The sequence below is a fragment of the Phasianus colchicus genome, chromosome 7, assembly GCF_987193195.1.
Source record: "Phasianus colchicus chromosome 7, bPhaCol1.hap1.1, whole genome shotgun sequence".
Taxonomy (NCBI): Eukaryota; Metazoa; Chordata; class Aves; order Galliformes; family Phasianidae; genus Phasianus; species Phasianus colchicus.
In genome coordinates this window covers 10513035-10539497 of record NC_143442.1, presented here as the reverse complement: position 1 = coordinate 10539497, position 26463 = coordinate 10513035, and the positions used below count along the sequence as shown (strand labels likewise).

General features: G+C 42.0%; 1 protein-coding gene across 10 annotated transcripts in view; it reads right to left on the bottom strand.

Annotated features, from left to right (window-relative positions):
- The window catches only part of SEMA5B (semaphorin 5B), a 248524-nt gene that overhangs the window by 86128 nt on the left and 135933 nt on the right, over window positions 1-26463 (bottom strand). For 9 of the 10 annotated variants that reach the window (XM_031590638.2, XM_090143666.1, XM_090143668.1 and 6 more), the window contains one exon: window positions 11840-11885. In XM_031590638.2, the coding sequence (XP_031446498.1) occupies window positions 11840-11885 (46 nt within the window). Of the gene's footprint in view, window positions 1-11839; window positions 11886-13899; window positions 14061-26463 lie in introns of those variants that run through there. The other variant, XM_090143669.1, reaches the window with a different exon arrangement.

Here is a 26463-nt window from a genome sequence, read left to right as displayed (position 1 = left end):
TGAAAAGTCCCCCATGCTTCACAGAACAGATTTCAGTATCTTTTTTATTGTTCTCTATCTACACTGTGCATTACAAACCTGCTTTCCTCCACCAGGTGCCTAATGCTCTTGATAAGCTAATTACAGCCTTCTGCTTATTTCATGTCAAGCTTAACTCCCAGTCTGAGCCTAGCCTGCAGTTCTGGCATGTTTTTTCCTTAATCTAAGACCATCTGTGCTCTATCAGCACAGAACACTTAAGTACAAAGAAAGTGAAGAACCAACAGTGTTGAATTCCCCACACATTTCTCCCAACTCCTCTACTACTCAGCAATTCCAATTAATTTTGACGCCAAAATCCATCCAATCCTAAATACACTGGAAGGCTCCAAGCAGGCTACAGTTATCTACAACTTTACCTCCATGAGATGTAGCAATCCTTTCAGTGATCAATGGGGAAATGGCAAGTCTGACAGGACCTGAAACTGTTTTTGTTTACATCTACATCAAAATCTTCACATTCCAAATACCACTGTATCACTAGTAGTATATGCAGCAGTTGAGTTCCACACTTGATCAATATAAAATCAAATACTTCTCTAGGAAACCAATTTGAATAAAAGCTATGGGATTGATTTATCAAGAGTCTAAGAAGATATTTCCCAAGTTTCATCTATTGCTGTAGAATGGGAATACAGAACTTAGGGTTGCTGGATCTCCACCCCTCTCCCATCCCACCATCAAAATTCTGGGTATTTCTAGTCCTTCCACACTGGGTTAGAAGTAGTTCCCACCTGCTGCTCCTGTAAGTGGCCAGAACCCAACTGCTGTGTGTAGCATCAATCCACCTAGCTTCCTCCTACGGCTTGGGAACAGATGCCTTCAGACTCCCTGCTTGGTCTGTCACAGTTTGCCTTGCTTTTGCCTCCTCTTCTCCAACACCAGACGTCAGCACCTGATGTTGTAGTGAGCTCTGCCAAGCTTCATCTCAACAAGGAATTTACTTGCTCCTTCTCCTGCAAAGACGACTCTTGATGCAATGTCTTTTATCCCTCCCTCCCAGCTCCTCCGTTCTGCTCTCCAGTTTGCACTCTCCTGCCAAACCAGGATTTATTTTCCCATTTTCTTCACTTCAAGCCTTGCCGTCACGTTCCCTCTGCCACCTGTCTCTTTCCTTACCTCGCTTCTACCACGTTTGTATCTGACCTCTACCAAGGTCAAGCATTCTACAAATGAGTCTTGAGAATATAATTATGCTTATAATTAAGTTGAGGAATACCAAATGATTCCCCAACAGGTATAATGCAGCATACTTCTTTGTGCCTGTTCTGTCAGACTCCTTTTTGGTAGTTTTCAATGCTTTTACATTTATCCTGTTTTGAAAAAAAGTTTTTCTTTGCCTTGTTCTTAAATCTCCAGCAACTGATTTCATAGCAAAAGCTACTAAATTTGTAATAATTACATTAGTCACAGACATTTTTTTCTCCTGTCACTGTGTTTACCACTAGTATATTCATGAACCATTGATCATTCCTTTCTGTCCCATGCATCAAAATAGTCTCTTCTTAGGCAACTGCAGTTTATCTCTTAATAATCCCAGGCTAATTTCAGAACTTTTTTTGTCATTCTGAAGAAAGCTTCTATCTTTTCTCTTTGAGCTACTCTGCAGCCTATTCAAATGGCTGCAGCCCTACTATTCCTTCATCTTTTCTTACAAGGAAATGAAACATTCAAAATCTGAAAGCTGTGCCTCGTCTCCTCTCTGAAATGGTTAACTAATAATTAAAGTAATGTACTGAATTTGATCCAATTTGCTGTCAAAAGTATTTCAGATGGAAAAATATCTTTACTAATCCCCTTCCCCCCAGTTCTTTCCAAGCTGACCTCTTATTTTAAAGCAAGTTTATAGAATTGTTTATATTTTAAGTATTTTTATCTGAAGGGGAAAGTTCCACAGCACAACAATTCAACTTTTTACATTAAAAGAGTTTCCTTTAAGAAGTTCACAAAAATATAGTTGAAAAATTTGTCCATGGAGGTACTTTTAAGTTGCATAATTTCTTATATTGAAAGCAAAGGTGAAGATAACAGCTGCTTAACATTACATGTACCACAACACAGAATATAACAACTTTTCAGACTCAAAATTAAGACAAATTCACTACATTTGCATAAGCATATCACTGTGCATAATACTTAGGTGTTAAACAAGAAGCTGTGTATTTCAAAGAACTTTAAGAGGACAAGCATCATCATCTCTGCTTCAGGTGTGGAGAAAGAAAAACACAGACAGGGGGTGGCTGGAAACCACCTCACCTCACCACAGCTGTCCAAAAGCAAGTTGTTTAGTCTATGCTATCTACACTCTCTTTATAGTGAATGGACAGAAATGCTTGATTTTTCTGCAGATCTCCTTCCATTGACTCCCCACGCTTGATCTCCCCTGTTTCAGAAGAAAATAGTCTCCACTTGGTCAAGCTACCAATAAAAACATACCAGATAGATATAATCATGGTGTAGTAACTTTTAGATGAAGTATTTCAGTGGCAGGATGTTGTTCCTGTGGACCATTCACGCTGTGGTGGCACTCAGCTACTCTCTTATACCCCACAGCCAGATTTCCTCAACCCCCTTTTTTGGCACAACCTAACTTTTCTCTCTCACACTGACAACACATTAGCAGCCAAATCACAGCAACTATTGCCTGACAGAATCCCAGAATGGCTAAGGTGGGAAGGCAACTCTGAGTCTATCTGGCCCAAGCCTGCTCAAAGCAGGGCCACCAAGAGCAGGTTACACAGGCCACTGTCCAGGCGGCTTTTGAAGCATGTGAACTTTCATTTTCCAATATGCTGGGAGGCCTTTGACACAGTCAAGTTGGTGCCTGCTTACTCATCTGTTCTCTTAGCACATGGGTGGTGCTTCCTTGAGCTCAGCCCAGGGAAGGCAGGTGAAGCCTTCAAGGCTAAAGCTCTCTGAGGTCATCAAAGGGCTGAGGGAAGCTGTACTGCACCAGACTTCACATTCTGTGGGAGTGATGAGCAAACCATCCCTGTCTCTGCTCCACAGCTCTGGTTTTATGGTAACAGCTGCACAGTCCATGTAAGTGACTCCACTGCATAGCTCCAGGCTCCAATAATCCACACTACATTACTCATTCAGAACCATTAACGTTTAAAAGAAGCTGTAAAACAGACATCAGCTAAACTGTTACTAACAGAGAAAGTGGGATTATTTATCCAGGACTAAAAAAACCACATGCACTGACATGAAATGTATTTACTATAAAATAATTCTTTCTTTTTTCTTAGAGGTCAATGGCTGGTTTTGAAGGAAACGTATGAGGTCATCCATGGGTCCGTTAAGAGAGGTGCCATTCAATAAATGCTGATTTTTTAATGCTCTCTTTATAAATGACTGGATGCTATCAGGGTCAAACTTAATCCTGTGCAGAGAGTCAGCTCAAGGGACATGAATCATTTAAATCTCTCTTAAGCTCTGCTTTGAGAATAAAATGTAGATATTTCCTTGCATTGTCTTAAAAAAATAAAAGGCAACAAAAAAATTGCTGTTTTGCAGTCTATGAGCCATCTGCAGCTCTGCAAAGATGCAGAGTTGGAGCTGACTGCAAGCTGCGAGTCAGCATGTGAAACTCAACAGGTCTCTGCTACCACATCCAATGCTCTTAGGCTGAGGTTTCATTAAGGCATAGCCCACAGGAGCTGATTAGCCTGCAGGACCAGCCCCAGAGCTGGTTATATCACAGCAGTGGATGAAGACGTGGACAGGGCAGGGACCAAAGAGCCACACAAAGTCTTCGAGACTCCTGGGCACCAAAGGGGAAAGCAGCCCACAGTGGGGAAAAAAAAAAAAAAAGGGAAAAAAAAGGGCAAATAGATGAGCTGAAATACATTTGCTTAAGACACAGAAACAACACTGGTGGCAAGAAGTGAGAAGTCTATAGTAATTTTTTTTTTCATTTTCCTTCTTTTACTTTTCTGTATAAGGTATGATCAATGGTTCTGACTGTAAGTTGCAAGGAACAAGAACATTAGTCTTCATTTCTTACACATAAAATTCCTGACAGGGTTTTATCAAATAAAAAGCCCAATATGCCACTGTTATCAGTAAGTGACTTCAGCAGCTAATTAAATTCTCAGTTTCTGAATCCCACATGTAATATTTGCTGACAAAGACCAAAACTCCTGCAGTAATTTTGGCATTTAGGTGAGGTGAGGCAAGGAAGGAGGTAATGACAACTAACACAAATCCAGGTGACAACCCACAGCTGACAACCATTTCACCTACACCTTGTGAGTCTTCCCTGCCTCCAAACAAGCTGTCCAGCTCAATGCCACGTATGAATGCAAACAGCTATATCTTCTGGAGCTCCTCTACATGCTATACAACCCCATATGTCTGATTCTTATGTGTACATATACATGCATACGAGTACAAACATATGTAATTATATATGTATGAGACCTTCCTAACGCCTAAATGCTCACTTTAAAGAGCAATAGCATTGATCACAATCAGGCAGCACACTCTGAGCCAGTTTAGCAAATCTATTAGTGCACATACTGAAATTATTCTCACCCAGTAGAGCATGCAGCATGTTCTTAACTTCGACAGTTCTCAGAGGAAAATAGGCATTTATTTAAAGCTAAACATGGGCTTAAAAGCTTTGCTGGATATAAATGGACTCCTGAGTTGAGTTCCCTCAGACAGAGGGGATGCTGTGTTCAAAAATCACTTGACATCACGGAATGTGACAAGTGATAGTTTCCTCTGCTCTCTGAATTTCATCTGCTGAGTAACATCGGGACAAAACCAGTCCCCGGTGGCTCATGTCAGAGCACTCTAGAGATCATAGTTCTCTGCAGTGAGGAGCTAGAGAGGTGTGTCCTCGGAGGAAGAAGCACAGCCCTCAGACATGGCCAACTCCTGGTTTTCATCACCCATCTCTCACTCCAGGTAGAAATTTTTTCCTAGATAGATCTGGGAAGGGAACACAGCACCTGAAAGCTGCAGTCTAGCTTTTGATCTGTCATTTTAAGGAGGGGTGTATTTGGGGAGTAGATTTGATTTGGGAACCTGAGACCGTAAGAATAAAAAAGCTGAATATGCCAGAAAGTTTGTTCAGCCAATATAAGCTTTATTATAGAATAGCTTTAAACCTCTAGGCTGAGAGTGAGAGGTTTTAGGTGCAGCTTTGGAAGGTGATTTATGAATAGATTTATATGTTAATCTGCTAATAAAAAATGTAGCATACTGATAAAATATGTGACAATCATTACTCAGCTATGAGCCACATATTAAAGACTGCATCTGCTCTGGTAGAGGTTTTGATTATGTTTTTAAATGAGGGAACTGCATTGGGCTAGAAATAAAGAAATGAATGTTTTATCTAGAAGTATATACCCCATAATTCAAAGAAGTATCTGTGAATCTGCAAGAAACAAAACTGTTTTTTAAAGAAATGTCTTGTGGAAAGTGAAGCTTATTTCTGAACATCTCAAAATGGATCTCCTCTTAGGTGGAACATAAAGCTACACAAAGTGGTCTCACTCTTCTCTGAAATTGCTTCCCAAACTGGATTTTAAATTGGATAATAATCTTGGCTCTCCAACTAGATTGAACAGATAAATACCTTCAGCAAACTGAGGCCTACTTTTGAGCACTCAGGTTTGCACTGTCATATCAACACACACTTTCCTCTTGACTTTTGAAAGGACATTTAAAAAAATGGAAACGCCTCTGACTCAAGGATGAGCTTGCAAGTAAATCTGAAACACGTTTCCCTCTTTCTGTTGACAAAACTCCCAATGCTTTACAAAGAAGCCCTAGAGTCCTTTTTCACAAGGGAGCAAACAGTGCATGGATACATGGGCAGAGCAAGCAGCAGTGTGAATCAGGCCCTGCAAGCCCATCTGGTTGGTGCCTACCCAAGATCTCCTGGGGATGTAGGATTTATCCATCATTTGTATGGTTTCTGATGAGTGCCAGGATTCTGTGAATGTGTTCTGAATCCTTTAAAATTCCTGGTGAAGTATTTTCACCAGGAAAGATTACTCAGGAGACAATTTGTACTGTAAACTATGTTTCTCACAGCTCCCTGTCGGTGTTGTTTATCATATTTTATTCAACTGCACAGAGAAACCCCAAGTAAAACCCTGCCACCTCTCCTCACGCTTTTATACACTTGCAGAGCACTCATCAGCACAGTTTCTCATCAGCACACATAAATGTGGCACTACTGAGCCCTAAATAAGTAGAAAATAATGCATTTAATGGTTGGTTTGTTTGATTCAAAGTGCAAAATACAAAACCCGTTCCATTTGTTGCTATGTGACATATTTAGGACTGAAAGGCAAGTTTTGTTATTACTAAACTACATGTTGTTGATGGGTACTGATGATTTACCAGTGATTATGCCACAGAGTTAAAGGTTCCCTGGGGAATAGCAGGGAGAGAAGTGTGACTTCAAGAGCAGCTATTCAGCTTGGGAGCCTCCTTTCCATAGCAGGGAGGTTTCTGCTTCTTAGAAAGAGAGAAGTAAAACTGGAGTAAATGCCCAGTAACTGGGATAAATGCTGCAGTTCATCTGCTACAGGACCATACAGAAATATTTCATTCCTATTTTAAGTTGTTTTTTGTTATTGTTGTTTTTTAATATCCATTGCAAAGCCCCATGATATCAACAGAAAGAAGTTGACTTCAGTTAGCTTCAGACCAGACCTTCAGACCTACTGCTGCTTTGCCATGTTGCTACCTTTGAGCTTGGGTTTAAGCTTTGTGCTTTCGATGGGACTGCAGGGCAGCACCCACAGGAATGATTGTGCTATCAAATTAATTTGGAGATCTTTTTAGCATCCTAATGCTTAGCAGTTGGGCCATTGATGTAGATGCTAACAGCTCTGCTGCTACAGAGCAGCACATAACCCTATGGTAACCATCCCACATTCATCAAGGTTGTGGCTATATGACATGTAAAATGCTCTCTTCTGGTCTTAGGCCTCACTCATGAGAATGAAAAATTAGATTGCTAATTAAAGCATGCTTTAATCCTGAAATTCCAGTGTTGAGATTTTCAGATGAAATAAACCATTTTCCACGTAGTTTTCCAGCAGGTGCACTTGTTGATTCTTCCATATTCTGGTGAAATATGGTTTATTTTTAAGAAAGGGACTGGATAGTCATGAAGTATTTTAAATGCTATTAACCTGATAAAACATAATTGGTTGGCATACAAACTTCACTGGGTTGGCCAGAAACTTTTTCCTTAAAGATCTCCCATTAAAAGAAATAATTGGAATGAAAACATTATATGAAATCCTAACAGTTTCCGTTAGAAGAGTGTCCAAAAGGGACCCTTGGGTCCAGATGAAAATTTTTAGTTGCAGACTTGAAGGAAAAGAAAAAAATATGTCCCCAACAAAGTTAATCATTTGAGATGAAAGCAATGCCAATTCTAATTCTCTTTCTAGTTCCCCTCAGAAAATAACCTGACCCAGAATTTTTGTATCCCAAGTAAGCATGTATCTACCTCCTTCTCTTTCAGATTTCAGAGATGTCAACAAGTCTTGTTTTTATCACAGTACAAAATATGTTGGGGTCTCCAAAAGGTTTTGGAAATGGAAAAGTCATTTCCCGCTCAGTTCTATTGAGAGCTCTAGATCCCAGGTAAAATGGGAGGGATGGGGGGTAGGCACCGTGCTGAGATTTATGAATTGCCTGCCAAGCAGCCTGCTTTTAACACACACCAGAGAGTAGCATTCCTTGCTAAGAAGTCCTAATCAGCACTGTGCTTTTTAAAAAAGTTGTTCAAAGGATTATGTTTTTAAAATGACCCTTCCACCCACTCTATTAATTACAACACGCAAACTCCAGCAGAAAGCAGAATTTTCTATGGCCTCGCTGCAAAAGCTGCAGATTAGGAGCTAACCTTGTTTCAGGCCCATACATAAATTAAACAGCATATGCTCCAAGTGCACATCATTTTAAAAATGTGTTCCATAAAGCGTCTAATATTTACAGCTTATAAAGCATACAGAAGGGGAGTTGAAAGACGGAGATGAAACTTTACATGGATTTTGTTTAGCAGAGTTGCTAAAAGATTAAGAGCGGCATCCATGTTAAAACTTCGTTTCTTTATTGCTGCAGGAATTTTATGCTATGTGCCAAACTCTCCAAACTTAACAGGTGCTTTTGGATACCCTGCCTGGGGCACAGTAAGATGCTGATTTTCAGAAATTCTCTAAAAATGTACCTCAATGTTGGCAAGAAAGGCTGAGACAAACAAAATCTCAAATGATCCCCAAAATACCTTGGCCCCAGTTTTCTTCTGGATGTTGACATTCAGCCAAACTTCCTTCTCACAAGAAAAATAACCACCATCAAATTTTCTCCTGCAACTGACACTCGTTTGGTAAAAGGTTTCTCAGACACAGAATGGAATTTTTTAAACACGTTTCAGAAACAAAGAGAGGAGGGTGAGTCCCAGAAAACTGTTCTGCAGAGCACAAAATGAACTAGTTCTGCTTCATTCCATCATCAGCTCTCCACCAAATGCTCAGTGCTACAGTTCTCTGCAATGCAACATCAGCAGCACAAACAGAAAATCCAAGCTGGGATCGAGCTTTGCCACACAACAGAACAACAGGGACAAAGCATTTGGTTCAGGAGAAGGAATCCAGAAGAAAGAGCTGGGAACTAAGAAAATAAAAGAAACAATCCCTTTATGAAAATACAACGTACGCCAGAAGCTGACATATCCTAAAATTTACCTCTCTTCTCCCTCTACCCAGTAATAACAGCTGATCTATAGGGTAATCTTTTTTACACAGCTCTTTTTCAGTAACCTGCCCGCAGAATGCTAAATTTCACCTTTTGGGTAGAATCATAGAACAGCCTGGGTTGAAAAGGACTACAATGATCATCCAGTTCCAACTCCCTGCTATGTGCAGGGTCGTCAACCACCAGACCAGGCTGCCCAGAGCCACATCCGGCCTGGCCTTGAATGCCTCCAGGGATGGGGCATCCACAACCTCTCCGGGTACCCTGTTCCAGTACATCACCATCCTCTGAGTGAAAAGCTTTCTCCTGTTCCACTGCAGTTCCAAGATAATGACTTCCTACCCCAGCTCAAGGGAAGGGCTCCATGGTACTACAGAATATTATTTTCTGTGGAGATCACAAAACTAAATTTTTATTAGTGGCAGTCCAATCCAGATTGAAAAGTAATAACAGAACTTTAGCTTCTGAAACTAAAATGTATTTTCAGGAGTGGTGCTTTCACAAAAAGATCCTCGAAGCTGGTGGAGAGCTCTTGCTCATTTTCATGGATTTTGCACTGGGTTTAAATGAAAGCCACCCACAGTCATTCAACAGGTAGAAGGAAAAAGCAGCCCTTTAAAGTCTGGAAACTCAAAACCTTTCTAAAATCAGCGAGTAACTACATAGTTAACACTGGTCTTGCAATATACAATAGACATAAAGGGGATCATAATCCCCCCAAAGAAGAATTTATTCCCATTGAAAAGCAATGAATAAAATAATATCGTGATGAAAAACTTTATAGCTTGCTTAATGGCAGGAAATATTCATTTTCTTGTTAAAGAAAAGATATCTGTCAGGAAAAGCACGCATTAAGCAGAGCGAGCTAGTAAATCTACCCATTACAGAATGAGAGACAGAAGTACTGAATTTGCTATGTAAGCAGGCGCTGGCAAGGAGATTTTGCTCCAGCAAGATATTGTTGCCAGCCTTGCTGAAAAGCTGGTTGAGAGCCATCTACTTCATGGGAGCACCCTGGCCTCCTCTTCTTTGCAGGGCTGCAACGTGCCCTTGTCTTTTCCCCACAGAGATGGTAGAACCTAGGGATACAGCAGGCTGCAGGAGAGCACTTGGGGGAAACTACCTTTAAACTTCACCCCATGCTGCTGCAGAGTACATCCCTCCTGCTGCCAGGCTTTGCCCCACAGCCAGCATCACCTGCTGTCTTACTGAGACATCCCACTCCATCCCACAGAAGTACAAGTGCAAGGGAGCAGATATCTGCCAACAAAATCCTGAACCTTGATTTAGCACCACTGAAGAGTAAGTCCCAAGAGCAGAAATACATCAGAGCACAGCCTAAAGAAAAAAACTCTACTCCCTGATCAAGACTGACAAGATCCACATCATATTTTAGCTACAAAGAGGAGATAAAAAACAACCCAAATTAGCACTGTGACTACTTCTTAAACTGTGTTCTTGCCCTCCATACATTTAACTACAAATTCCTTGCATTTTTTGTCTTGCTTTGTGATCTGAACTTTAAAATGATACACGGTGAAGGGAAGGTAGGAGGGGGTGCTTCTAAGCTGCATCATGTGCTTTGTGGAGGCAAGCCAAGCAGCTACTTAGGCAACCATTAGGTTGGGAAACAATCACTTCCATCATTCCCAACACGTGTGTCAACATAATTCCATGCTCTCTTTGTCATGCAAAAAGTCTTGGCAAAGTGACCGGATACACCCAGAAAGCAGGAGCAAACTAAGCTCATTATGTTAACCCGGAGATCCCACAGCATCCTCCAGTGCCATAGAAGGAGACTTCCCATTTTTTGCTGGGTAGGAAAGGAAACTTGGTGCACTGAGAAGGGCTCAAGCCAAGCCTGGCTTCAGAAGTGCATAAAGGAAATTTACAGTAGATTTTCATGGAAAAGGACCCCATATCTGACAAGCACAAGAGATTGCATGGTGCAGTGTGATCACAGGCATTGCAGAAGGTATAGCACCTCACTTAACTAGAGACTTCCCTCTCCTGTATGCTCGCTGGAATCCTTCCAGCCATGCTAATACATCTCTGCAAAGGGAAACTCCTGCCAAATGGGAGTATCAGCTTCCCTAACTCTTTATTATTGTCATTGGTAACTCTGGACTTTGTTTTCCATTTAAAGGAAGATTCAATGCATTTTACGACCATTAAGCATCTTTTCTTCTCTCCATCTATACTTGTACCCCCTACTAACAGCAAAGGGCTTGTGCACGGAAGAAAGGCTGGAAATATTAGCCCAATGGCTTCTTTATAAAGCCATGCAGAGAAAGACGACCTTTCCGTCTGCCTGAAAAATGCTGAGTACACGTTTGGTGCACTAACAACTGTAGAATATAGGAAATGTTCCAGAACATAGGTATTTATTTAAAGATAAGCAGTTGGAGTTTTCATCAAAAATTTTTCCAGCATCTTTCAATTCCAGATTCAGTGCAGTGAGAGGAAAGTCCTAACACTGCTGAGTATGTACAAATCCCTTCAAACTTCAGCTGCTTTGCCTTCACTCTGTCATGGTTAACATATATTTTGCAACACATTTTGCCTGCTGAATGCTTGCAAGTCCAGTCTTGGTTTTATTAACACATTCAACAGAACACAGCTTCTCAGCAGTCCATGTTCAATGAGGGCCAACAAAGACTAAAAATGGGGATATACAAGAACAGTAAATGCTTTTCCTGTGTTGTTGACACCTCCTCTAATGAAAGCCAAGGATTTCTGTTCCTTGTTCTGTTTAAGCCTGTATCAGTTACACTACATGCTTTGTTCCTTTAAGATGCCATATTTTTGGCACATCCCAATACCACCCAAACACTCAAGAATCAAGAGCAGGGAGTGCTGTCCAAATGGGCAAGTGTAGAAGAGCCCTTCCCCCAGCATTATTGTTGGAGTGGAAATATGCATTATGTTCTCACTTTGACTTCTCCCTGCTCCACCACTCTGGGCAAATTTACACTCCACAGCCTTCAAAAAATGCACATCAAATACTACAGAAAATTCATTAGTAAGTCAAATAAAGGGAAAGACTAAAAAATGGACATACCTGAATAAGAGAAACGTTGTGTAGACTAAGTCTGAAGAGGTAGTTCCTGCATGAGCAAACAGAAAAAATACAAATTGTTAGGATACCCAAAGAAGGAAGGGAAAAGTTATAAAATCAAGCCATAGTTTTTAGTTATCCATTTCTATGAACAATGAGTTCTTGTTGGATTCCTCTACACAGAATGTGAAAAATACTTATATGCTACTTGTTCACCTGTATCCTAATGAGTCTTGTATCAAAGCTCTGAGCAGGTCTGGAGTAAAATACTCCAAACCTTGTAATGGAGGGTCATGTTGTAATCCCAACAACACAGGGACTGTTTCCATACCCTTGGAGTGCTTTGGTTGAAGCCGATATGGGCTATGCTCATGGCTTTTTCTGCATACTGAGAGAACCGGGGTTGGACAGATGCCAGCTGCAGCAGAGACAACTCTTATAAAGCATTCCCCCCAAACCCATCCTTGCAAAGGAACTTTGTAGAAAAGGAGGAGAAAAGGAAAGATGTTTCTCAGCAGCATCTCTTTTCACCACAGAAAACCACAGGGAAATCAAGGCAGTGACTAGAGTAACTCCCCATCTGCCTGTCATCACATGTCTAAAGGCAAAGCAAGGGAATTCCTGACAGAAGTCACTGTAGTGTGAGATATCACACATCAGCTGAGCTCCTGCAGCCCTCCCTCTGTTTGTTCATATCCATCACAAATAGGAGGGAATGCACATTTACATAAACATTTACAGAAGAGGCTTAGTTAACACATTCAGTTCACATTTTTGCTTGGTAAGACAATGCAGTTACCAGCAATCACCTGGCATATATTAAGCCATATGGACTTGATTGTGTGCTTGAGGCTGTTGGCCATAGCTAAGTTCATATTTTTGCATTCCATCTGTCAGGGGGTCTGATGACCTTGATCCTTTTCCAACATCCCTGTCACCACAATCTCCCAGAAAAGACATATTTATATTATACCAGGTGAACCATGTTTTTAAGAGTGGCTTTATTTAAACAATAGAAAGTACATCTTTATGGTAGAGCTTCACCCAGTTTAGAAGCTCTCATCTACAGGCATTCCCTCACATAACAGAAATGCAAGTTTCAGTCTTATGCCAGCAAAATCAAAGCTCCTATAAGTGACAAAATGATCCTAAGGACTCTTTTGAAGAGCCTTGCTTAGAGCATAGTCAGCAGCACGCTCTGCCCAAGTAAAGAAAATTATTCAAACTTCCACACACAAGAAATTCATATGGGGTCACAATGATAACTAGAGGGCTTGAGGAATTTTGCCTTCTCCTGTTACCTCTCACTTCTACATTATGGAAATCATAATTGGAGTTCCCTGTATATTTTGTCTATAAATAAATCAAAGGATTTCAAACACTGCAAACTGTCCATAAAGAAGGGTGAGAACAAGGATGATGAGAGACTTTGGAAGTGAAACTCTTGATGCCAGAGCTTCAGACAATGCAAGTCTGATTTGCACCATCTCTGCTCTACTCTATAATGGTAATGTTTCCCCAGAGAAGAATGAAATCTATTAGCAATATCTGAACAAAACTTATCAGTAATTATCACACCTCTTGTAAGTATGCAGAGAAACACACACAAAACTTCCATCTTCTCTCCTAGCCCTATCACCTGAGAGTTCTTTCATATTCTGAAACTGTACTCTGCCTCTAAGGACTGCACGCTTTCCCAGTTAATTTATTATTAACTCTTTAGCATCAGCTACAGATTTAAATAATCCGACCTCCAAGTGCACCTGGCAGGCCAGAGGCACCAAGTACTTTAACATACAGTTAAAGTCTTAAAATGGAGGAAAATTCTCATCCAGTGGCTGATCTGACTTGACTTGCTCAGAGAAGCAAATGCTCACCAAAATATTAATGCACTTGCAGGACATGACTTGTCATGGAATAAGCCTTCACCTGGAGAAGTTAAGCATGTCACTGGCCTCCAGTGTTACAACACCCTAAGGAGAAAGTTCTCATAACCAGGGACTTGAAGTTGCTACCCTGTTGTTAAGCATGCTATTTAAATGCATTGATTTTAGAAGACTTACATAGCAGGCTCCAGCTCTCTGTTTCAGTCTTGTAAAATGCTGGACAGTTTGACTGAGTAATAAATTTTAATATTAGGTGGTTTTTTTTTTTCACCAATAGCACTGCAAAGCAAATTCAACCAAAATATATTTAATGGAAGAGACAGAGCTAAAGGACACGTTTTTCCTTGCACTCAGCCAAAACAGATGCAGAGAGGAATTAGTATCTATTTAAGTAAAGCCAATCTCTGTCCTCTCCATTACTGCTGAGTAGCACCTGAACAAATCATTAGTGCTGAGATCACTCAGGTGTCTGAGATGCAAACCAGGCAGGAGCACAGTACTAATGTGAGTAGCACAAGAAGCTTCCAAAAACTTCACAATAACCTCAACTCTCTAAGCCTGGTCTTGCAGCTGTCTTACAAGAATGAGGGTTTCTCTTAATTTCTCATCAGTTTGCTTTACCTGGTGTCTGAAGAGCCACTGGCAGTTTCTTTTTGTTTGTTTGATCCTTTTCACATCTCATCTGCAGTAATATGAACACCATTAGGCAGACCAGGCTACCAGAAACACCAGCTGACCTGCCCAGCTAGAAACAATCAAACCTTAATTAAAAAAAAAATGTTCTTTTAACCCTATTCATTCTGTAAAGCTATACCTTGAGTTAAAAGCCAAGGGAAAGATTTGCTGAATAAGATAGTACCATTTTTATGAATTGCATCTTAACTGCAATTTCAGTCCAAGAATGAATGAGGTCTCTAAATGACAGGCATGGTTTATTGTACCTAGAATTGCCCCATTTGTGCCTTTTTTTCTGTTCATATTTGAAGTTACGTCTGTTTAATACCTTGCTAAACTATAATTTAAAGCAGCTGGAAGAGTAGGATTAAGAAATGCATGAGAACACTGAGATCTCACTCTGCATGAATAGATGGGTTCCTTTCTTGGTCTTTTTTATTTTTTTCCCCCTCACGTTTTGTCTTGCAAGTAAATGTTGACTAACTGCTTTCTCTGTTAAATTGAATCCTCCTGAACTAGGCCAGAAGAGCAATGGCTTGGTGCAACCAGCTGTTACAATAACCTCTTTCTCCCATATAAAAAGCAGGTGCACAAACTTGGAGGGGTAGGACAACCTTTTACTCTCTTTCTATCCTAAAGATCTCGCACTTTCATTCCATGGTATTACAACAAAAGCTCTCTTTCATCCCTGACTTGGCTGCACTTCAGCCACTTTTGTTCTCCAGAGCAAGAGACCACGCTCTTCTGAATATTCTCTTCTAAATATTTTGGGATAAACGATATTATACACACTGCAAAGTGCCTCAAATTGCTGATTACTTCTACTACTAACTATTACTCACAGCTACTCATAACATCAGCGCATTTCTGAAAACGCCCATGTAAATCAGTAATACCCTAAATTCTCAGAGCAGACTGAGATTTTGCTGCCTCACACAGAGTGGTTGATGGTGGCTCCTTTGGTGACGAAGTCACAGCAGAAGCCAAATGAAACACCACAGAATGGCTCTTCTATCACTCCTTATTGTCGTATTAGCCCCCAGCTCAGGTACATGAAATTATCTGATGGAAAGATATTCCTAATCTGTACAACCCAGTCTTGAAGAATTTGCCACCTGAATGTACTAAATAAATAAATAAATAAATAAATAAATAAATAAATAAATAAATAAAGAGACATAATTTCCTTTACACTGAAAGCAAAGCATAGGCAACTCAGCCAGCATCATAGAGCAGCTCAAGCAGGAGCTGACCTCCTGGTCCATCAGTCTGTGCCTGGCTTGGTAGAATAACTTGCCCCCAAGATGGGGAACAAAATTTAAGCATGTGCTGAAGAACCATTTACACTCATGGAAATTGGGTGCAAACAGAAGTGTTTTACTTTCTGAACAGTGTCTTCTACACTGGTCTGCCTATGGACAGAGCAAAGCCGCAGTAAAAATCCTGCAGAAGCAAGTATTTGTTAATTGGCTTCCTAACTTGTATTTGGCTGACTTGTTACGTGATTAAGCACTCACAGTGCCTGGTACCACAAAAAATAAGTACCACAGCAGCAGGAGAGCAGCTGAGATGTACTTTAAAAAAGGGTGGAAGAATATATCCACTTAAATCCACTTGCCATGATATTCTCAAGTCAAAGTCATTACTAAGTGTTTATTTTACATAGTTGAGGCAGCTTGGATGAATCACAGAATTGCCAGGGTTGGAAGGGACCTCAAGGATCATGAATCTCCAACCCCCCTGCCACACGCAGGGCCACCAACCATTCCACCTAATGCTAGACCAGACTGCCCAGGGCCCCATCCAATCTGGCCTTGAATATCTCCAGGGATGGGGCATCCACAACCTCCCTGGGCAGAACTTTTAACATTATGCCCATTCACTTGTTCACTCATCCTATAAGCTAGAAACAATTTTCAGTGAAGGAAATGGACTTTGTCTGCAATGTCACTGAGCAACAGGGCTGCAAGACAAACCAGGCTTTTTGAGTTGGAAGCTGAATAACAGGAGCAGTTGAGTAAAAGCTGAGATCCTCCCCCTAAGGAGTTCTGCAACTGTAAGAGTGGCAGTGTGTTTCAGACACAAGATGTGAACGGACTTGTTTCCAGCTCTGAGCAGAGCCCTCTTTTCAAGCATTACATCTGCCTGTTTCAAAGAAGCTTCAATCTAATTAAAAACAAGCATGCTTTTCAGTTCTACTATGGGAGATCAAGAGGAACTTCTCCAGAGCCAATGGACTGAACAGGTGTAAATGAAAGGTCACTCTAGCAACTGATTGCTATTTTTATTAAAATGAGAAAGTTTTGTTCACATTTCCCACCTCTGCTCCCTCCACACACACAAAATAAGATCTTCTGTGCTTCAGAACAACCCCAGACAGTACCTTGGCAGCCTCAAGACCCCTAGTGCTGGCGACAGCCAGGACCTCTTGGGACTTCAGTGTGCACACAAGATGCCAGCCACACGCTGCCTTATCTCAGCTGATCTGAACCTCCAAGAGGTACATGCACCCACTTGCACATTGCATTTTACAGCAGATGTGAGGAACTTCCCCCTCCCTCCTTCAGGGCAGGCTATCTCAAGCCCCCTCTTTGTACACACACCTGCTAGTAGAAATGAAGCCAACAGCAGCTGATAATGTTTGATCACGTTAAAAATACATTTAGGGTAAGCTGAAGATGGCTACGTGAAGAGTTGTTATGGCCTTTGGGTCTATTATTGCACAAAACAGGCATCCAGCACAGCCCAGGTAGGATACTGGAGACTTCAAGTACACTTGAGGTGCTCTGGGCAGTTATTTCCTGCCCTCATGCTGCAATTAGGTGTCAGGTCTGCAAGAGGGACTTACAACTGTCACAGCATGGATAATAAGATAATTAACAGAGCAGGGTCCTTTGGGCAATGCTAAACAAGACACGGAATTATGCATGTGACAAATCTCATGCTCCCTCCCAGCACCCCTAGAAGTCATGTTCTGGGGCTGGGTCTTGGGCAAGGAGCCAGCAGCTCATGTCAGCTCTTCCTATCTTTGCTCCTGGAGGCCTTAGATATACTTTGTACTTCCACAGTGCATGGCGAACACAGCTTAGTCATGCTTCACGACTCCCCAGGAGCGGGTTAGTATCATTGCCCCCTTACACTAATGAACAGAATGAGTCAGAGAAAGGTTAAACACCCTTCTTCAAAGCACACAGCAAGGCAGCGATAGAATCGAGTGCAGACCCCAGGGCTCTAGCCTACCAAATCTCATGCTAGATTAACGCACAGTGCCTCCACGCAAGCCCAGCTGTGGCCTTTTCAGATGGTTATCCACATCTCTGAACCAGCCAACCATTCCAAGAAACTCTGCTCCTGAAAGACGATGCCAGCCTTTGCTCTCAGAAGGAGTTAATTATGTGCCTGCTCTGGAGTGTGATGGGATGATCCCTTTGCAAATGCTCCTCCAGTGATTCTTTTGAAAGGCCTGCCATGCACCTGCTAGAGAAAAGGTGGTGAGCCAGCACCACCCTTACAGGCTAGATTCCTATTCACCAGTAATTTCATTTCTATTGCAGAAAAACTTGTCTGTTAAATCATTCTTTCTTAAAAATCAATAGGTGTTCAACAGAGAACCATACTAAATGGCACACAGTAATATGATGCAGTTGGTGTATGAGCAAGTGCTTTTCCCAAAGCAGCATTTCTCTGTGATAAATCCAGCCAGAGCTAGAGCAGCATCCTCTTAAAAGAGGCTCCTTATACAAGCAGCGTATCATTCTAAGCAGCTTCCAAATTAAGCCAGGGTCCTAGACACTGCTTCTGGATTGTCCACCTCTCCAATCATCACATTTAATCCCACCTCGAGTTTCTTTTGACATACGACTGTCAGTTCTGTGCCTCTCCCATCTAGCTGGCAGAGTCACAGAGCACTGACAGAGCCTTCTGATAGCCTCGAGCTGTGTGGGGACCTTTCATCTCCTATTTGCCCATGGCTTTAGTTGTGTTTTCCTAAGCCAAACTGTGAAATTCCTCTTCTTCTGATGCACTGAATATTGCTAAATGTCCCCTAAAGGCCCCCACCTGCTGTCTTGGGCTGACAAACCCATTCAGTTCTGTCATGTTTTCCTCAAATTCAGGATGAGTTCAACAAAACTTGAAAGGAAATATGCATAGAATTGACTGGTGAGATTAAGTTATTGCAAACCAGTCCTTTCTCAGGACTTCCCAGGAGAGAAGGCTCAGTGGAAAATGTTATGGCTCTCTGTATTTCCCTAAAAGGAGGCTGTAGTGGGGTGGGGGTTGGCCTTTTCTCCCAGATAACAGTGATAGGACAAGAAATGATGGCCTCAAATTGCACCAGGGGATGTTCAGGTTGTATGTTAGGAAAAATTTATTCTCCAAAAGAGTGGTGAGGCATTGGTAAAGCTACCCAAGGGGCTGGTGGAGTCACTGTCCTTGGAGGCATTTGAAAAACATTTAGAGGCTGTACTAAGGGAGATGGTTTAGTGGGGAAATATTGGTGGGAGGTGGATGGTTGGACTGGATGATCTCAGAGGTCTTTTCCAACCTTAATAATTATATAATTCTATTCTATGATTCTCCTTGCTGTTTTTTATATCTTTGAAGTGGCGCTGAACAGTAGGCTTCAGCACCTAAACATCTGGATATAAAGCAAAATGCAAGTCACTGTGGTGAGCCCTGCCATATTAAACTGACAGATCACCTTAATCAGAACAAAAGACAATGTTTTCCGCAATGCCAAAGGAAAATGCTCTGCAATCTCAGCCTGTGATGCTGTAAAATACATTATCTCCAAGCCTCTAAGACTTTTGCCAGAATATCCTGACCTTATGCTTGCCTGCATCCCACTGTCTCAAACACAATATTGAAAGTTAAGTATTCTCGATGTGTTAGTAAAGCAAGAGGGTCTTTCATGGGTGTCTGCTTTTGTGATAGGCTAACACCAATTTTCCTTTTTTCTATAACACAAGATATTTTTCATGTCAAGCCTGCATTTTGGTCAGTTCATGTCCAGAAGCAATAGGTATGGCCTTGAAGCTTATGTGAAAAAACATTGCCTCTTCTCCAGGTACACACCCGGGGCAAAGCTGTGTCTTTGCTCTCTTGCAGCTGCACCTTATTCTGTGCATTAGCCAGGTACAGCTACCTGACAGTGCTGCAGTGCAGCGTTTTATTTGATGTATTTATTTGGAATAAATTAAAGTTCACATTCCGTTCTCCACAAAAGTACAAATTTTAGCTAAGAAAAAAAGTTGCACTTTAAACAAAATTTAGATCAGGTTACAAATTTCTTAGAATCCCACGAACAACAAGAATTCTCCTTCCACCCTCTTCCTATCTACACCTTTTCCCTCTTTCCTGGGTAAGCCAGGGACAGCACATCTTTGGGGTGTAGCAAATTCAGACTCCTCACAGACCAGCAAAGGATAGCAAATCCTATAAAAGCCATGAATCCCTGTGGGGCTTCACCCCTCCACACTGACATAAGGGCTGAGCTGGCACGATATCAGAGAGGAAAGTCTCCTGCACTTCAGATCACATTTTTGTTCCCTGAGTAAAGAAACTGTGCACCTCCATTTATGGATTTAACTAGCTGTAATGTCTAATCACAGGTTTCTCACCTTCACTGTATCCTTTCTCATGCAGGTCAGATGATTTAAAAAAAAAAAAATCAATATTCCTTTGGAAGTTTTTGTTATTTTCAGAGAGTGATTCTCCCTCCACCCCCCACCCCCCAACACAAAGGATGCAGCTTTTTGTCTGATTGGAAGAATTACAGTGAGAAAGGATAGTATTTGTTGTTTTTTCAGGTTTCTTCACAGCAGCCCTTCCAGCTACCCTGCTACAATCTGGATATAATCAAAAACATTATCATGCTCTTTGCTGGCTCACGTCCTCATTAATACCTCAACCAGCAAGGTAATTTCTCAGCCAAACGTGACTTAGAAGGGGGTAAAGCTGGCATGACACTAATGTGAGCCATCAACATGGCAGTAACTCATCTCAGCCACTTCATCTTAGAAAAGCATTCAGTCAAACTGTAGTCAGTGAGGAATGACATGTCATAATACATGGTAGGTAGCAGGACAAGCCAGGATTCTATTTACTTTCAGTTATGCTTATGTGATCGTGGCCCATGTTAATTTGTTTGCAAGTTATTCTCTTCGTGCTATATGAGACTTGACTTTTTCAGCTGAGCTGAAGTCACACTGTCTCCATACAGGTGTGCAGAACTCACAGACTTTCACAAGTATTGTGAAAGACTTACACCTTCTCTGGGGACGCAAGGCTGAGGACAAGTGCCAGGTACTTGCTAGTACCAGGCAGAAACACAACAGCAAAGGGATCAAACTCCACCTCTGCCACGTATTTTTTGTGATTTCATGAGAAAACTTTGGCCGTGCCCATGCTAGCCATCCAGAATAGCACAGAGACCTTTAACATTGGGCTGACTTTGGCTGGTACCTTCAAAAAGCACAGTCTTTCTGCAGTAGTGGTGCTGGGTGCAGCAAAGCACACATTTCAGATTTACCACAAACCACATGTCTCAACATTACAAGGTCCTGATCATTTGGCAATAGAAAGTGTTGTTATTTAATTAAATTTAGACCTGATACTGATTCTTTAAAGCTTCAAATCCACTCTGCCCCAAAGTTTGCCACTGAACTTCCTTGTTTGCAGAATGCTTTTTGCCCAGGCAGCACCATCTGCCAAGACTTGTTCTCTTCAGGGTCGGTGGCAACCCAGATCTGGACAGGATTGAAGGTGCCCAAGGGTAAGAGTGATATTTTCTGAGCAACATGGGTTTTGAGGGTTTTACTGCAGTGCTCTTGAGCTTTCTGCCAAGTAGGCAGGAAGGAGCCTGCGTTCAGCCAGAAATCTGCACGAAACCTGGTGTCTGATGGACTAATCTATCACACACCAGAGAGTTTCAATAAAATCAGGATGCAAAACCTGCTGGTTGGGGATCCAAGATTATATTTACAATTTACCATATTTCTGCAAGCTGCAACTTGAAGCAACATTTTCTGGACATCAGTCCCTCCCTTCAGTCTTCAGCTCCTAAGCCTGTGTGACGCAGAGAAGATTTTGTGCTCATGAAGTCAAGAGCAAGAACAGCCAGGAAGGGGTGCACCCAGGCTCTGCTCCCTCTAAGGCAGCCTGCTCAAAAACAAAAGTGATCCTTCAATACCTGCTCTGCTTTTCTAGAGGAAAATCTTTTGACCTGATCTGTAGCAAGCTTCTTAAGTTCACATAGCACCTTTTGTGCACCCCAAACTATCCATGTTTGCTTTCTTGCTAGTCTCTCTTTGCCATTAACAGGCATATTCAGTTCAGCTCTAAATCAAGTACAAAAATCATGTTATGCCAAAGCATCCAGGTTTGCATCATGAGCAGCTTGGTAGCTCTACCTCCAGTGCAGAAAAGTCTGGCAAGCCAGAATGATGTGCATTTTACCTGCCAGTTCTGAGACCCTTGACACAGTGTTTGCTTGCTACTCTCTACCTCCAGGCTCTTCATGGCGATGGCCACTTGTGACAAGGGCCCCTGTGCTTCAGTTTCCTGTGCAACTGCCATGAGAGATGATCCCTTCCCATTTCCTAGTGGAGCTGACAGTCCTCTTGGCAGGCAGAACTATATGGACTTCTGGTCACAATGCTTTCTGGATGGATTTCTACAGCAACACCTCCCCAGGCTGCAAACAGTCACCTCTCATTGCCATGCCTCACACACCCACAGCCCCAGCAGGCTGCTGCCCTGAGCTGACACCCCCACAGCTTCCTTCTGGGAGAAGTCAAATGTTCCCTTCAGGGTTTCCCAACCACTCTCTGTGCAGCCATTTGTTTGGGTACTGTCCTCCTGTTGTCCAAGCTGTTTCCCTTCAGCCCGCTGTTCCGCCAGATTTTCACATGGTGTCTCAACCATCCTCCTTTAAATCTTTTGTGTACTGCTTGCCAGTGAATTCTTGTGAAAAATGGTTTTTTGGCTTGACTCCAAGCAGGGTCTTTCATATCAACATCTGGTTATTGGCTCTTATCTCTGCCCAGCCAGTAACAAGTCTGGGGTTAGAACACTGCCTACAGCACAGGTGAGAGAGCAGAGCACTGCTTGGGTGCTGGCACGGGCTGCCCAGGGAGGTGGTGGAGTCTCTGTCCCTGGATGTATTAAAGAACCATGGAGACATGTTACTTAGGGTCATGGGTTAGTAAGCAAGACTGGTGGTAGGTGCATGGTTGAACTGGATTATCTTAGGGTTTTTTTCCAGCCTTAACAATTCTACAATTCTCTAAAATTCAGGTAAAGTCATGGCTATGGGGTCCCTGCCTCTAATATGGACATGGCAGAGAAGAACAGGGGGATAAAGGCAAGAGAACGTTGAGCTGGGACATGCTGCAGGGTTGGGATGAAGGGTTCATCCTGCTCCACCACCATCACCTCCAGCATCCCCACCAGCACAGGTGGAGGGTTCACAGCCATTCTGCTGCCCAGGCAGGTTGTTACTCTCAGTGTCTACTAACAGCATTTAGATCTGACCTTCAGCTACAGCACAGAGATACCCTCAGTTCAAACAGTTGTGTTTTTCAAGTCACCGTTTTTTTTAACACAGGTCTCTTTTACTTGCCCATCGAGTTAGGAAATTCAGCTATCTCCTTTGTTAAACCATTTTTTATATCACATCTCATTCACGCTGTTCTTCCCAGTCCATTCACCAGCTGTACTGCTGACAAAAGAGCAGTGTCCCAGTCTCCCAGCCTTTGTTCTGGTACCAGAATAATCTCTTCTGTGCCTCCTCTGCCGTGGCAGCATATACAACTTGTGTCTATAATTCAAAACTATAGCTCATTACATGACACTAATCTGAGAGAAACTGCCACCCATTTCCTCACCATTAATCTCTGATTTCAGATGTTTAGGTAGAGCAAGTAGACCTTCAGTTAATAAAAGCAAACTGCTCGCTAGGAATGCTGTATAGCCGAGTTAAATTTGAAATCTAATAATGGGAAAAAGATTGAAAGTAAAGACAATAAGCATTCCTGATTGCACCATTAGAGAGGAATGGAAGTTTCTACATAGTCAAGGCTGCAATCAGTTTCCATTTCAGCTCCTTTATTGGCTTTGACTTGGAAGGTCTCTCAGGTCTGAAAAAATCGAGGCTTACTCCTGATGAAAAGAAGAAAGTGTTTAGCAAAAAAAAGCAGGACAATTGGACAAAGTGGCATTGCAGATAGCTCACACAGAAAAAGCAGGATTCAGGCTCCAAAAACCATCAGTTTTTTTATTGGGGTGGGGGAGGAGGAGAAGGATTTATGTCTTGCTTTTTTGAGCTGTTCAGATCATATTTTCAAGTTTTTTCTCAGTAATAATGAGGTCTAGAAAATTGTTTTTCCTCTCATTAAAATAGGTTCAAATAGTAATCACGTGAGCTCAAGAGCTGAAATAAGCAGCAAATATTTCAAAACAGTCACTCATTCACAGAAGAAAAAGAGTACATTAGAATACTCATGCTGTGTTTTAAACAAAAAAAAAAAACAAAAACAAAAACCATGAGTCAAAATGAAGGTTATGAATTTTTGAAACGTGTGTTTTTATACTTAATGAAATGTGGCTCCTAATACGGGCAGTGTGAGATTTACAGTGCTCTAAACCATTCACATCCTCACTTGCAAGTGTTTGGATTTTACAAATGATGTGACAAGTAAATACGTTGCTTAGGAACCACGGTGGGCTTTTGAAACTAATTCTTTTGTTTCTGGGATTTTGACTTGGCAGGTGCTTGGTGCAGTGGAGTTATCAGACTCCTCTGGTTAGTGCTCAGACAGCACCACTCACTCAGGGAGGGCTCTCAGATAAGGATAAAGCTTAAAAATCTGAGGCTCGTGTTATTCCAGCTTCCTGTCTACACAGTGTGCCCTCAATACCTCTTACAGTTTTGGTCACGCTGTGTCCAATTCCCAAAACCAAAACCCCGGTGAGCCCTGGGATCTTCTTTTCTTCTAGGAAGCATTTTCCACAAGGCTTTGAAGCGCAGGATGAACTAAGCAAAGAGATGATGTGGTGAGGTCATACGGCTTTTAAATAGAGACAGAAAGAACTGGTCTGAAATAATTTATAATGCCATCGTCTAAGAGAATGATGTTAACCAGGAAATTGAGAAGTGGGAGCACTTATAAACTCTACCCTGATCCCAAACTCCTTCCACAACCCCAGAATAGCTGGTGTTACTACTTATATGATCTGCGGCAGCACATTTAAACATGGTTAACATTTAAATTTAGGTTTCATAAATTACACCCTGTAGAGATGGATAGAGACAGCTCCTATCTCTTTGAGGTATTGTTTCATTTGCAAATTCAGGCAGATGGTGCACGAGCAACTAATGACTGAAAAAAAATCACCCCTAAAAATAGTCCAGAACAAGGTGGGGATTTATCAGGGAGGGAACAGAAAAGCCATGACTTCCCATTCCCATTTCTCTGGCACAGTTCTGGGAGCTCCACTGACTCTGAGGACCCACAGTGCTGTGCAGAACAAAGAGTCCATCTGCACCCTATATTTGTGCACCTCTCCACATTGCCCCATGTAGAGTGGGAATGAAATGACAAGGAAGGAAAGGAATCGGGGCTTTCCGCTTTCCTCGCACCATGGCTGTATCCAGCCCAAAAATGCACCCTGGAAAAATGATGTGTAAGGGGGGCTATATGAAAGGAGACAGGCTCTTTAGCAGGGTCTGTTGTGATATGACAATGAGAAATGGTTTCAAACTAAAAGAGGGGAGGTTTAGACTAGATATAAGGAAGAAGATTTTTACAGTAAGGGTGGTGAGGCACTGGCATAGGTTGCCTAGAGAGGTGGTAGATGCCCTGTTCTTGGGGGACATCCAAGGTCAGGCTGGATGGGGCTCTGAGCACCTGATGGAGCTATAGGGGTCCCTGCTCATTGCACAGGACTTGGATCAGAGGGCCTTTAAGAGTCCCTTCCAACTCAAATGATTCTATGATTAATTCTATCAATAATTGTTCAACAGAACCATGTGGCTCCATCAAAACTTTCAGTCTCCTAGTCAGGCTTGGTCACACTGAGTGAAAACTGACTTCTCCAAGCAAATTCTATAAATACTTGTCACCGCTTCTGCCTGAAGTAATACATTGCACTATATAGTACTTCCAGCAGGAAGCCAAATTTACTGTCATTCTCCTGCTTATAATGATGCTATAGCCTCGTGTCTAGCCACTTTCATGCAAACCCTTGTGGAGACAGAGCCTCCCTCCAGGCTATGTGCCAAGGATTTAGCAGGGGTGAGGCATGTCAGCAACAGCAATGGAACACCTGCTGTCCTGCTGAATGATGTAAACCATGCATCCCTCAGAGTCAGGAGCCTGTGTTTGTACAGCGCCTGTCAGAAGGCACTGGTCATGACTGTCCCCAGCGCAATGCCATTCCACTAACACACCTTTGTCTTGTCCCAGCCCCTCTTCCCTCCCTGCTCACTGGTGTTGAACAGCCTGGGCTGACAGCAGTCTTTGCCTCCGATTCTCCTGTAGTACAGCCTGCCACCATAATGCTATCAGCTTCTAATGCTTACACTGCTGGTGGGGGCTGATTTGTTGTTAGATCGTGCTTAGTCCTTTCTTTTGAGGCTGTCTTATCTGTTTATTATGCAATAAAAAATAGTTGCTGTGGGGGCTCATGATTCAGCCACTCCTGACGTACATTATTTCACTGAACCATAGTTGTTTTTTCCTGGTACAAATGCAGCTCTAAATTTGTTAGAGCTTGCCAGTGCTTGCACCGTGTTTGTGTTTCTACGCTTCTCTTATAGCATCCTAAATAAAGATAATGTTTAAAAATAAAAGGATATATATGCTAATTATATACAATGGGCCAGAACAACAACGCTGCACCGAAATGCATTAGGTGGGGATTTGGCTACGTCAGCAAGATGAAGCAAACAGGTTGTGGAGTGAATTCTAAAAGATGAGAAAGCGATCGTATATGCTGCCAAAGTCTCACTACAGTTTATGCAAAGGTGTGTAGATGAACCTAGTACAGATAGAGAGTTTGCCC